The 13,789-nt window shown below is 33.3% G+C and overlaps 2 protein-coding genes across 2 annotated transcripts in view; both read right to left on the bottom strand.

Annotated features, from left to right (window-relative positions):
* Window positions 1-3,857, bottom strand: part of LOC107623100 (pescadillo homolog) — a gene marked incomplete in the record, with an annotated part of 6,596 nt that extends 2,739 nt beyond the window's left edge. Inside the window, 9 exon segments of the mRNA XM_021115017.1 lie at window positions 818-1,116; window positions 1,214-1,307; window positions 1,614-1,724; window positions 1,802-1,886; window positions 2,054-2,179; window positions 2,264-2,512; window positions 2,637-2,722; window positions 2,882-2,936; window positions 3,661-3,857. Coding sequence (XP_020970676.1) covers window positions 818-1,116; window positions 1,214-1,307; window positions 1,614-1,724; window positions 1,802-1,886; window positions 2,054-2,179; window positions 2,264-2,512; window positions 2,637-2,722; window positions 2,882-2,914 — 1,083 coding nt within the window.
* LOC107623473 (isoprenylcysteine alpha-carbonyl methylesterase ICME) lies at window positions 7,916-13,789 on the bottom strand (the record flags this gene model as incomplete). The annotated part of the gene is given in 11 exon segments (XM_016325746.2): window positions 7,916-8,405; window positions 8,599-8,689; window positions 9,241-9,384; window positions 9,467-9,532; window positions 11,220-11,360; window positions 11,452-11,553; window positions 12,015-12,089; window positions 12,487-12,567; window positions 12,674-12,743; window positions 13,296-13,372; window positions 13,597-13,789. Coding segments are annotated over 11 exon segments (1,202 nt in total), but the record flags the coding sequence as incomplete, so codon positions are not given.

The following is a 13,789-nucleotide window of genomic DNA, read 5'->3' as shown; positions in this document are numbered from 1 at the left end:
CCCTTGGTACCTAAAAGATTAAGCCAAATTAAACATGATTAGTATTAAAATGTTGGAACACCTTGATAATGGTTGCAAAATTAATCTCGGAAGGAGATACAGCCTCAAGAAAAACTTCAAAAATAGTTTGGTATGATGGATTGTATTATATAAAATGGCATCCATTATTGATTAACAATTTCAACAGTAGTCATGTTGTAACACTGAAGCATACAAAATCATGTCATAAAGTCACAACACAACATGTTCACATTTTTCAAAGCATTGAAAAAGAATAGGTTAACCATGCTAGGATTATATAAAAAAAATCTCATTTTTCCAATTCGAAATATGGTGATTATCTTTAGGCAATCTTTTCTTTTGCTACAAACAAATACAAGGTTGTCCTGTTCCAAGGTTTGGCATGGCATGAGTCTCAAAAAGGTCTTACAATGGTAATTGCAGATAACCTGCCAACAGAAGTCTACCAGCAAAGCATTAAAGAATCTATGCAATAACCCAAGACAAGATTATTTCATAAATTCTTACAATCTTTACAGGTTGAACCAACCCTCCAACAAATCTAATGCTATCTAATAGAATCTAGCAGAAATTTTAAAACAAGGTCCTTACAAAACCTGACACATTCAAACAATACATAACTAGATAATATGGAACGTGAATTGTTGGTATGTTCTATAAGTTTTTATTTGAATTATTCAATATTTTAATTATTAACATCCTCACTGAAACCTTTTTTCTAAATAATTGTTAGATAACACAAAACATAACTTAGCAAATACTATGTATCCGGAATCTCTTGGAAACAGTAACTCACTTCTCTGCTCAAGAAGAATTTCAGATCTTTAAAGAGATTTTTACATTCTCTTGTATCTTGATCCTCTTCTTCCTCAGAAGCAGCTTCTTCAACAAGTTGCATTAGTGCACCAGGTTCATTTGTAGGAAGTTGATGCTGAAGTTGAGCAAGTCTTAGTTCAGATTTTTCATGTTCAATATCATCCCTTTTTGGCTTGGCATCACCTTGCTCAGACTCAGCTACCTGGGATGCTTCAGAATTGACTACAGAGGGTATGGCATTGACATTGGCATTGGCATATCTTGACAAAGCGTAAAGATCTGCATAATTTGAAAAGAAAATTATACACAACATTATTCATAAAATACCTGCAGCAATTGAAGTTGAGAGTTTCACATAAGTTAAAGAAAACACTACCTGCTGCCAAAGCTTCCAACCGAGGATCTAGTATAGGGGGATACTTCAAATTTATGGAATGATAGAGCCGGAAATTCACAAAACCAAGAAGAGGCTACAGCAAAATTCATCATGGCAGATTATAAATTAATGAACTCAACATCACAACCAAACCAAAATAGAGATGTATTCCACCACCAATGGATTACAACATGCACAACCAATACAATAGACAGACACGCCACAGGTGTAGGCACCTAACGTTGGCATTACATGATCCTTACACAATACTAATAACTATTTCAATGAAATATTCACAACATTAGAATTCACAGAAATATAATCCTATTAATTCAGGTAACAAGGTTATCAATGGTTTAATATTATGAAGAACAAATATAAACATTAATATGAAACTAACCTCATACAATTGCAGAAAATTTAGCATGGTGATGACGTCAACATCATCAGACACAACCTGTTGTAGTGAATGAGGAGTCAACCACGTTATCTTCTGACCCTCAACCTCTGCCTGCAAAAACCTCTTACATAAGGCAAATGATGCTCACCGGATTAATTAATGAACATTATATTTACCGCAATTGGTACCTGGTAGTATATGCCTTTGACAGATACAAATGCTTTTCTCAGTTTGTGAGTGCGAGATATGAATGCTTGCCATTCGTGTGCCAATCTAACATAGGTAAGCCACAAGAACAAGAGAAATCAATAAAAATATCACAGCCCTATAATATTGTACCTTTTTGGAAAAAAAATACTTAGGAAATGAAAGAATTAGACACAAAGGCCTAAAATCTTTCTCATAAACTAACTCAAATTTCTCAAATTCTGATTATATACCTTCTACATTTATGGACACATTCTATATCAATTTTTTTGCTCTCAGCGGCAGGTAATGCTGCAAAAAGATGCACCATTGAAAGACAGTCATCTAGTTCCCCAAGTGCATCCACAAATCTTGGGTACCTATAATTCATAGGAAAATCTAATAAACTGGAAATTCATCACCAGCTACAGGATAGAATATCAAGACCACCAAAACAAACAAACCTCTGACGAATAATCCTATCTATCTTGGGTTTAGGTGTCTTCTCCCGCAGCCTTTTTGCACGTTCAAGGTTTTTCTTTGCCTCTGCTTTCTTTATTTTCCTCTCATGTACTCTTATCTCTCTATGTATTTCAAGCAAAGGTTCGTGATGAAGAAAGGCAACATCCTTCACATGGTAATAAGTCTGATGAGTTCCTTTGAACTTCTTCTTTGGCTCTCTAGGAGTTACACCCTTCAAAATGCATAGTTTCCTAATATTCACAAAATCCAATGTAAGAATAGGTGTACAGTACAGTACAGTACAGAAGGATAAAGTTGAACCTTAGATAATTCCTACAAGGGCACCTTAGACTGATTCATATATGTGGAAGATACCTGAAAAGGGGTAGATTGATCTGCAGTTGTTTGAGTGCTTGTGACCTAGTAACAAACTTGGCTGCATTGCCCTCCTTTTTCTTCCCCTGCCACAAGAAAAAAAAAAAGTCAAAATCTATTTCCTCTTCTTTCGGTATAGACATTAATTACTGTTTACAGGGAAACACCAATACGAACAACAAAACACACACACCACCGGATTAAAATACTGAGGTAGAATGAAACCAAGTGTATGAAGTACTTACCGGAGGTCTGTAGTGCTTCACAGCCTTCACCATAGTTGGCTATTAGCAAGAGAAACTGCAAAGAACGAAGAACAAATTAATTCACCTTTGTCAACGGAGTTTGGATCTGTAAAATGAAAACTTCATCACTTTATTAGTCTTCTCAGTTTTAAAGACCCCACCAAACTCTTAACATCCACAAACTCTAATAAATATAACACCTACTTTGCCTAATTAATTCTTTGACAAGCTAAAGACAGGAGCAAAGAATGATTTCCTATTTCCAATATATTGCTCATACCATCAAGCTAGAACAGTAATCCAAAGTAACAAATAAACATACTTCACAAAACAAATTAAATTAGAGAATGTAACAGGTCTAGCTGAGCCTTATACGTTAATTACATTCCTTAATTACAATCTTCACCACAAGCATTTAAATTTAAATTAACATCAGTCTTCATACTATATTCTCAAGACATCTAAGTAAGACTTCCCATCCAGTTCGGGAGCAAAACTGCCCTTAATGTTACAAAACTTTCATCATTTTCAGTGTTAAAATTATATCCAAACTTTGCAAGTAAAACCATTAAAAATAAAAACAGCATCCGCAATAACAATGGCAGTTTAAAAAAACAGCAGCAGCAAAACTAGCGGTACTAAGTGAGAAACCGTAGCAACAATAACAATGTAATAAATTAGGGTTCAAAATATAATCCACAGTAACAACAAGTGTTAAACTTTAAATAGCAGCAACAAAAACAATGCAATAACCAGTAAACAACGGCAGAAACCAGTACCAGGAGGATAGTTCGACGACCGAAGACGGCAAAGCTCGAGGAGGAGTTCCGGTGAGATCGCCGGAGCCGATTGAAGTGGAGCAGACCAGCAAAGCCGCTCGAGGGAGAGGGCGGCAGAGTGGCGACCGAAGAGGGTGTGAGGAGAAAGAGGAGAAGTGAATAATATGTCAGCGTTAGGGTTAGGAAATTCTAGTGTTTTAATATACACATTTTTTTTTATTTTTCATTAAAAATATCTTTTATATATAAAACTATAGGCTCACTACTCACTAGTCACTAATTTACTACTCACTACGCTTATCGTTAAAATTTTTTTTTGCTATAAATAAATAATAAAATTGAAACGCTGCCAGATTTTTACTTTGAAAGTTGAATTTTATCTATTTAGTTGAAATGTTCCCAGAAATTTGTGTTTTTATTAAACAATTTTCGTGTTACCTTTTGATAATTTATGTAGTGCTTGGAAAAGGATTTATGTCTTCTTAATTGTTATTTATAATTATTTAATAGAATAAATTATTAAATTAGTTTTCAAAACATCACTTATTTTTTAAATTAGTACTCGAAAGATATTTTTAATTAAATTTATCCTCCAAAAATTTTAAGTTAGTCATTTTAATCTTTTCGTAATTTGCGTTAGCTAACGACAAAATTTATTAAAGTGACGCCATAACACACATTTAATAGTCCTAATTTGCAACTAATATAATAAGTGAATTATACGATAAATATGTAAGTTTACAAATCTCTTTTTTGATGGGATGAAAGAGAGATTAAAAAATGTATGACCCACACTTTGAATAATAATAAAATAATAAAAAATAACTATAAAAAGAATTTATTTTCTCTCTCTATACCACTTTAATCTGTATAGTAAAGTGTCCTAAAATGCAGATGGTTGAACTTGGAGAATAAAGTAAAGTTAGATCATGAGAGAGAAAATTATTCGACACAGCTTAGATTTTCTATAAAATTATTAATAGAAATTCATATATATATATATCTTAACGTATCACATTAATAAATTTTAGCACTGATAACTGTTATAAAATAACTAAATAATAAATAAGGAAGAGGTAACAAATAAAATAAAGAAATATAAAGAGAGATATTAATAGTGTGAAAAGAAAGAAGAGAATGTTTATTGTTGCTGTGTGTTTTTATTTCTGTTTATAGGTGCACATGATGACATTTTTCAAACTACAATAAATGGAGTCATCCTTGATAAACCAAGCTACATTGGAAATGTGCATCCACATAAGATCTTATCACAACACTCCCCCTTGGATGACCATTTAGGATTATTGCCTCGTTAAAACCTTACTAAAGAAAAATCAAGTGGGAAAAAACTTTAGTGAAGGAAAAAGAGTACAATATCCTTTAGTGATAGGGACTGCCTCATTAAAAACCTTGTCAAGAAAAATCCAATAGAAAAAAACCTGACCAATAAAAAAAGAGTACAGTCTCCCCCTCTTGCCAACATTATTTTATATCTCGAAATCGGCGCATCCCAATCTGATGTACCAATCCTTCAAAAAAAGATTTTGGGAGTGACTTTGTGAATAAATCTGCCAGATTATCACTTGAGTGGATCTGTTGGACATCAATTGTCCCTTGATTTTGAAGATCATGAGTGAAAAAGAATTTGGGAGAAATATGCTTTGTTCTATCACCTTTGATATATCCGCTTTAAGTTGAGCAATACATGCTGTATTATCTTCAAACAGGACAGTTGGAGCTATCTTTTGATCAATCAGTCCATATGATGACAGAATATATTGGATCACACTCCTCAGCCAAAAAACACTCGCGATTAGCTTCATGTATCGCTAGTATTTCAGCATGATTAAAGGATATTGCTGCAATCGTCTGTTTTGTGGACCTCCATGATATAGTTGTACCACCATATGTGAATAGGTATTCTGTTTGAGATCTCCCTTTATGTGGATCAGACAAATATTTAGCATCTGCATAGCCAACTAATTGTGACTTGGATCCATAGGGATAAAACAATCTCATATCAACCGTTCCATGAAGATATCAAAAGATCTGTTTGATTCCACTCCAATGTCTTCTGGTTGGAGAGGAACTATATCTTACTAGTAAATTTACAGCAAATGATATATCAGGTCGTGTATTATTAGCAAGATACATTAGTGCGCCAATAGCACTAAGATATGGTACTTCAGGACCAAGGATATCTTCATTCTCTTCCTTAGGACGGAATTGATCATTTTCCACATCCAAAGATCTTACGATCATTGGGGTACTCAAGGGATGTGACTTATCTATATAAAATATTTTCAAGATCTTATCTGTGTATGTTGTTTGATGAATAAAGATCCAATTTTTTATATGCTCGATCTGCAGGCCGAGACAAAAGTTAGTTCTTCCAAGATCTTTCATCTCAAACTCTTCTTTTAAAGTTTTTATAATTGTTGGAATCTCTTCAGGAGTTCCAATGATATTTAAATCATCAACGTACACAGCAATTATAATGAACCCAGATGCAGATTTCTTTATGAAAACACATGGGCATATATCATCATTCTTGAATCCATTTTAGCCAGATACTCAATAAGACGATTATACCACATTCGTCTAGATTGCTTTAGACCGTATAAAGATATTTGCAATTTGATTGAGTATAACCCTTGTGAATATTCATTGGATGATTTAGATATCTTTAGTCCTTCAAGGAGTTTCATATAGATATCCCGATCTAATGAGCCGTATAAATAAGTTGTTACCACATCCATTAAATGCATATGCAGTTTATGATATGCAGATAAACTGACCAAATAACGCAATGTATTGCATCCACTACAGGAGAATACGTTTCTTCATAATTTTTTTTCCTTCCATAATTTTTCTTGTTATCAAAATCTTGACATTTACCTCTTCTGGGGTTATAATTTGCCGCATTTGCTTCAGGAAATGGGGCGGCGCCAGCTGGACACGCTTCATAATTTCTCAAAAGTAACTCATTGTTGCGTTCAGCAACAAAAAAGTAAAAAATTAACTCAGAATATTTTTAAATTCTTTTTCTCGATACTGCTGCTGCAGGAGCACATTCGAGGTATAGAAGGTCGAAAAAATTTTCTAACATATCGGGTTTGAGGAAATATCACCGTCTTTTGATGATTATACCTTTTTTCAAGGCCTTTCCACAGATCTGCAGGATCTTTTAATGTGAGATATTCATTTTTCAATCATACGTCAAGATGACGACGAAAAAAAAAAAATGATGGCTTTGACTTTATCCTTCTGGGATGTATTATTTTCAACCTTAATGGTATCTCCAAGATCCATTAAATTAAGATGAATTTTAACATCTAGTATCCATGATAAATAATTGTTTCCAAATACATCAAAAACATTATATTCAAGATAAGAGAATTTCGACATAATGAAAATTTGTTACCCGGAGTCTTCCTAAAATTTCGTTAGAGTTTCGTGCTGATAACGTGTTATAAAATAACTAAATAAATAAATAAGAAAGAGGTAACAAATAAAATAAAGAAATATAAAGAGAGAGATATTAATAGTGTAGAAAGAAAGAAGAGAATATTTATTGTTGGTGTGTGTTTTTATTAAGAGAATTTATAGGTGCACATGATAACATTTTTTAAACTAGAATAAATAGAGGGATCCTTGATAAACCAAGCTATATTGAAAATGGACATCCACATAAGATCTTATCACAACAATAACAAAGAGACTAATGCATTTTATTTAAAATCTTTAGAGGATGAATTTGATTAAAAAAAAAATTTAAAAACTAATTTAAAGAACGTTAACTATGTATTTGGCTATTTGCCGGTTATATGTGCTGAAGTTACTAGAATTGATCGACTCAAACAAATTTAAGACCGACAAACATCCCATTAAAAAATGAATAGAAATAAAAATGTCTATATTTGATAATATTTGTTTATAAGAATGTTTACAATATTTTCAGAGGTAAATAAGGAGAATGAAATTTAAAAAGAAATTTTAGTTACAAAATGAGTAGGATGATAGCATATAAATTACTTATTTTTAAATATATTACACATAGTACTTGTATTAAGAAAATATGACCAGTTTTTAACAAATAAAAGCACTAAAAAATAGACAATATATTCTTTTCTATATTTTTATTTTTTATTGTGTTGGATGTAAAGAGAGCGAAAAGATTATTTTTAGGCAAAGTATACGCCACTCATAACTAGATTAATCTGCTAACAAGGAAAAGTACATAAATATAACATATGGTGATAAATACATGTAAATACAACTGTAACATGAAGAAATATGGTTAATCAATAAAATAGGAAGTAAACTTATAAGGTATCTCGAACTATTTCTCACTAGAAGTATGGTTAATCAATGAAATATTGAGGTATATACATAGTTACATACAATACAACAAACGCAGACGAGAATTTCATGAACAAGCACTATAACAAATAAGGGTGGGCATGCTTTAATTTCTGGTTTGGATTAAGTTCTTGATCTTTTAAACCCCCTACTTTCGATCAAGTACAAGATGAATGAGAGAAAGGCCAATAGATGATGAGGACCCTGAAAGGTACCAAAGCTTAGAAGGGACTGATCTTGCGAGCCATCTGTAATAAAATCTCAGGAACAAATCTTCTTCTTGGTGCTGCAGTTGTACCCTTTGCAACAGCATCTTTGTCATTGGAATGTATCACAGAAACTACATGATCAAATAGGTCGTCTTTGCCGCCTCGCAACGGATCCTGAACACAGCATGGTTGAGAAATAAGTTCATTGTTAGTAGCTGGCACTATAAAGCAAAAGGAAGATTGAGTTTACATAATGAAATGTTCAAAACAAAAAATTTGAAGTATACCGAGTATTTGAGTTTGTATTAAGTCAAAATTTTTTAAATAAAATACAAGAGAATCTGATTTGTTATATCTTTTCACTTACTTGGAGGAACAAATCTGTATGAGTTTTCCCATCATAGAGAATCAGCTCAACACTTGCTCCTGCCTTCTTAAGAGCTTCGGCAAACCGTTCACTGCAAACAATAACTTATTAGTACAAGGATTTCAACAAAAAAAAAAACATAAAAAAGACTCTTCGATGTAAATATTTGTCAAAATTCAGGAAACAAAAATTAGCAAACCACTGGAGGTATTCCTGTTTGGGCATTGGAGTTTCCTCCTTTTTTTTTTTTGCTTTTTTTGTTTTTTTTTTTTGGGGGGGGGTCATTTATAAAGTATAACATTCCCATTATGGTATTCTGTCCATAGAAATAACATAAGATTATGTATAAATGAAAGGGCGCGTAATAGCATGAAATTTATCTATTTTCGCGATAAAAACAGTCATCAAACTCTACCTCTCCCATTCTTTGTTGCAAATTTTATATACTCACTCCCAGGTTAGGAAAACTGAAAAGGCTTGCATTAGGCAGTTTATAACTTTATGTAGCTATAATGAAACTTAATTAAATCCATTAGGACACAACCAACAGCCACCAGCATTTTTTTTATGAAAATACATAAGTATATTGAAGAAAGTTGCAATGCATTAAAAGACAACTGAATTTCAAGTCTATATACTAACCTTGCAACTGATGGTATGGAATAGTCAGCAGTTCCATGGTACAGATATATAGGAGGCAAGAGAGGAATAGATTCTTTGATGCATGGATCTTGAATTTTGATTTCAGGAGAAAATATCTTCAAAGATTCTTCACCTTCCATGATACTATAAAACAAGTCAAAGTTGTTAAGGAGGAAAAAAATCTTTAAATTCCAGCTATAGTGGAACTCAGTTATTTGGTACGCACCTTAGAAAAATAGAACGATACAAGCCACGATTGTGGAAGTGATCAACTAATTCCAGTAGGTTATATCTGCAGACTTGTATTGAAAGGGTTAGCAGATGATCCTTTGACATGTACATATTACGTAACAACTAGTCAGTGAACATAATTAACAAACACAGTTTCTTAACACCAAACAAGCCTGAAACAACCCTTTTGTTGTTTTCTTAAATCAAGTTGCCTTGATAATATCATGAAAAGGCTTATGGAACAATAGTCCAATTTTCAAATGAAGAGACTCCACCAATTTTCTATCACTTTACAACATGAAACACAACGAAACATCCTTTTTCCACTAGTTGAGCTAGGCTACATTGATCAAATGATGTCATAGTGTTCTATCATAAATCATCTTTATGTTTGAACCCTAGTTAACATTTAAATCTCTATGGTTATCCTATTAATAGTTTCCCATGGTTTTCCTACATCCCCCTTTATCTCTAGCTGTATAAACTGAATAATTTTTCCGTCACTAATCATATATTTCATAGGTTGATGCCTTTGCAGTAAGAGGGTGCCATTTGCCAAACTAGGCTTTATGGATGTTAAGTTCTAGTCAATCACAAATTCAGCCTTTATCGTAATTGTACATGTAGATAATGTTAGATGATAGATATTGATGAGCACCCTTTGGTAACTATTTCTGATTCAGCAGTCTGTTTAGAGTAAAGAAGTTTCAGGAAATGTTGAGAAGAGGTATATGGTTATATATTGGTGGTGTGAGAGGGTTAGGGGAAAAGTTTAGGCCATTGGCTCATATACTCTGTATCTTTCATTTTTGTGGTTACATTTTCATACGGGCCTCACTAATACCACACTGATATCAGCTTAGGGACCATCAATACACCAGAATTTCTTCTTTTTTTTGGTTAAATACACTGGAATATCTACTTCTCTTAGCCCAAATGACCAGGTTCCTTACAAAGGACACCAATCTTGATATTTAGCAAAGGATAAGATCTTGAAGGATGATTTGTGAAATGGCCATTCCCTACCCTGAATACAATCACTGCCCACAAAGCATCACCTATATTCAATTTTAATATCCTGCAAATGTGAAATCTGTTGTTTTTCTATAATGAGCATTTTTAAAAAGCAGTATCACTCAGCGGAGCCAGCTTGACAGCCTCAAAATCATAGTATACAATGAAATGAATAGCATGCTATTGGTTTTAACAGGATAAATGGTGCATATATTTCACAGGTAGTGTCCATAGAGATCATTCCCTACTCCCTTCGATGTTATTTCTGTGGCATTAATCAGTCACTATGGAAAATTGATGGTCAATGTTGCATCAAAGCTCAAAAGCCTACCCTAGCAAATCTAGGTAGGTGCAGCAGAAATGCTATATGCTTTAACAGAATAGTTCAACAGGTTGATTTAACAGTCAAACCAGTTATCACGAAATAGAAGGGTATGCTCCTTATATTCAATCATTAAGAATCACCAGTTACCACTAGTGCTTTCCATTGCAAGAAGAGTTTTGGATATTTCCATGATTCTTTATCTAGGAACAGAAGCAAGAAAACATTTGTTCTTCAGTGAAACAATGAGAAAACGTGACCAAATGGGTAAAATCTCAGCTATAACAAATCCTATTAACTCCATCCACGTTTTCTAGACAATATAGAAAAAATCATATTATTGAATTTTGAAAAATTGCTCAAAAGTCAGTCTATGCTCATAAAATGCTAATAACATCACTTAACAACTTACCCTCCAGATAAACCAAAATAAGCTTTTAGCTGGGAAATGCTCCAAGAAACTTTATTTCCTTTTCCAACTTCTTTGATTGCTTGATCCAGTAAAGCACAAGAAGAAATATGAGCACCAGCAGATTGCCCCATCAAATATATCCTATTAAAAATTTAACAAAGGAAAAACATATCAATCTGTAAATTGAATGTTTAAAGGTAAGGGAAAGGTATCTTATATGGTAGCATGTCACCTATTAGGATCGCCTCCATAATTAGTTATGTTATTGATGACAAAAGAGATTCCTTGAGAAGCATCATTTACCATGTCACTGATTGTTCCTTGAGGAAAATTTCTGCATCACATGTAAATGAAGATATATTAAGTAAAAAACATAGAATAAACATTGCAAGTTAAATGTGACGATGTATCTAATAGAAAGCTGAGTTCTACAGTGCAACAAATCTATAAAAGTCAAAGCTATTAAATTGTTTAAGATGTCAACAGACAACAATGACTATGCTTATCTTAAGTGTGATGCTGTTTTACTCCAACATTTTATGAAACAACAAACAACTCAACTTAAGATATGCATGCACCTCTGAACAACATTTTATGTTTAAGAAAGAAAAAGCTATAGCCTCTAAGAAAAATCAATGTTGTTATAAATAGCTTTGACTAAATTCCTTTAAACGTAGATTACAAAAAGCACCCAACTTGTCCATTACTCCATTAGAATACCTCAAACATAGAGCAAGTCGGACCAAAGGAAAATTGTAGATTCAATCTTGCACTGCTGGAACTGAGACCAGGTACCTGTAATCAATGCATGCCACTATAATGTCTCTTTCTGCCAACTGTAGTCCTAAAAGGGATCCCCACGCTTTATACCTAAATCAAAATCCAACAGACATCACTTAATCTTCAAAGATATAGATAGATGAAACAACAAAGCCTTTACCTAGGAGGCAATACCATTTAGACGACACTAATGTGTCATATCATAACCACAACTAAATTGTTTGCGTCTCATGGAGACCAATTAGTTTGGTCATAAGTGAAGAAGATTTCTGACTGACTGTTATACCAACAAAGTAATACGCATTATTTTATGATTTTAAGATTCAATTACAATGACCTGATATACTACTTAATTGAAGTAAAAGCAGTGTGCCATTGCAGAGACGGAAATGCTTGACATAAAAAGGATTAAAGAAACGAGTGCCCCATAAAATAAAATTGACACATCAACTAAAAGAAAATTATGCAGATAGTTCAAACCACTCACCCAATAATCCATGCTCCTCCAGTTACAAATATCAAAACTGGCTTGGGCTTATCAATATCAGCCGGTAGATACAAATCCAACCTGAAAAAAAATCCAAATTTAGAAAGAATATTGAGCAGAAAACACAATACATGGAATTACCAACATCACAAGATAGATTCATAGATTTACAAGCATTTCAAATTACCTGTTTCTTGGTTGATCCCCATAAACAATGCTTCGCTTTACCTTGCTCGTGAAGTAATAATAGTATGCAACTGCAGCAAGTCAACAGTAAGAAGAAAATAAAAGAAAGTAAACAAACAAAACAAACAAACAAGCAAACAAACCAATAAACAGTAGATCCATTTTCCATGATCAATATTACTGCAAACAAAATGTCCTGTGTAGATTGCCACCTAGCACGGCATGATAGATGGCAGCATATAGCACAGAAAGAACCAAGTTTCTACATTATCAACAATGGAATCAAAACATGATAAAGCAAGATTATCCTTGGGGGATATATATATTTTACTTAAAAACAGAATGAGCAAGATAATATCTAAGAAGCTCAAGCTGCCTAACTAAAATTAGAAAGCTTAAGATATACTAAATTATTACCACAATAACACTATTGAAGATAAGAAAGAACTGCAAAAGTATAAAACCATATAATATTGAACTAAATTCATTCAATGACTACAAATACACCCTACGAAGTAACTAAAAAATAATAATAAAAAATAAATATACATAGAAAAAGAGATTAATTATTAGATCTTTAGGGTCAAAGTACATCACATATGAATCCTAAGATTAAAACAAACCTTGTAGAAATCCAGGCATAAGAAGCATGGCGTAACATCCAAGGGCAAGTAATTGCTTAATCCAGCGGTAACCAATCCTGAATGAAAAAATCAAAAATTAAAAATTGAAAATCGTCTACACACCACAAAATTACACACGAGTAACAAAAATTCACATCACAATACATTTAAATTTTGAATTGAGTAAAAAAACAAAGTTTAACTATTATTCTATTTACGAACAAGTAAGCATTTCACTACCAATTTAGAAGCCACAAATTAAGAAACAAAAATGAAGTTATGAAGTAGAAGGAGAAGGTACCCGAGATACTGAAGAAGCGTGAATGTGAGGCTAGTGACCAAGTAGGTTTCGGCGGCGACGTGACCGATGTCTCTGGTGAGAGATCGTTGGCGAGTAGGGCGGTGGCGGAGGCCGTTTTTTCCGGCGAGGCGGCGGGTTTTGTTGGTCGGAGCTGTGTCAATTTCCGGCTCGGAGTTCAGCGGCTCGGCGGAGT

The sequence above is a fragment of the Arachis ipaensis genome, chromosome B10 (genome assembly GCF_000816755.2).
Source record: "Arachis ipaensis cultivar K30076 chromosome B10, Araip1.1, whole genome shotgun sequence".
NCBI lineage: Eukaryota > Viridiplantae > Streptophyta > Magnoliopsida > Fabales > Fabaceae > Arachis > Arachis ipaensis.
Note: the sequence above shows the minus strand (reverse complement) of the source record. Positions and strands in the feature narration are given on the sequence as shown.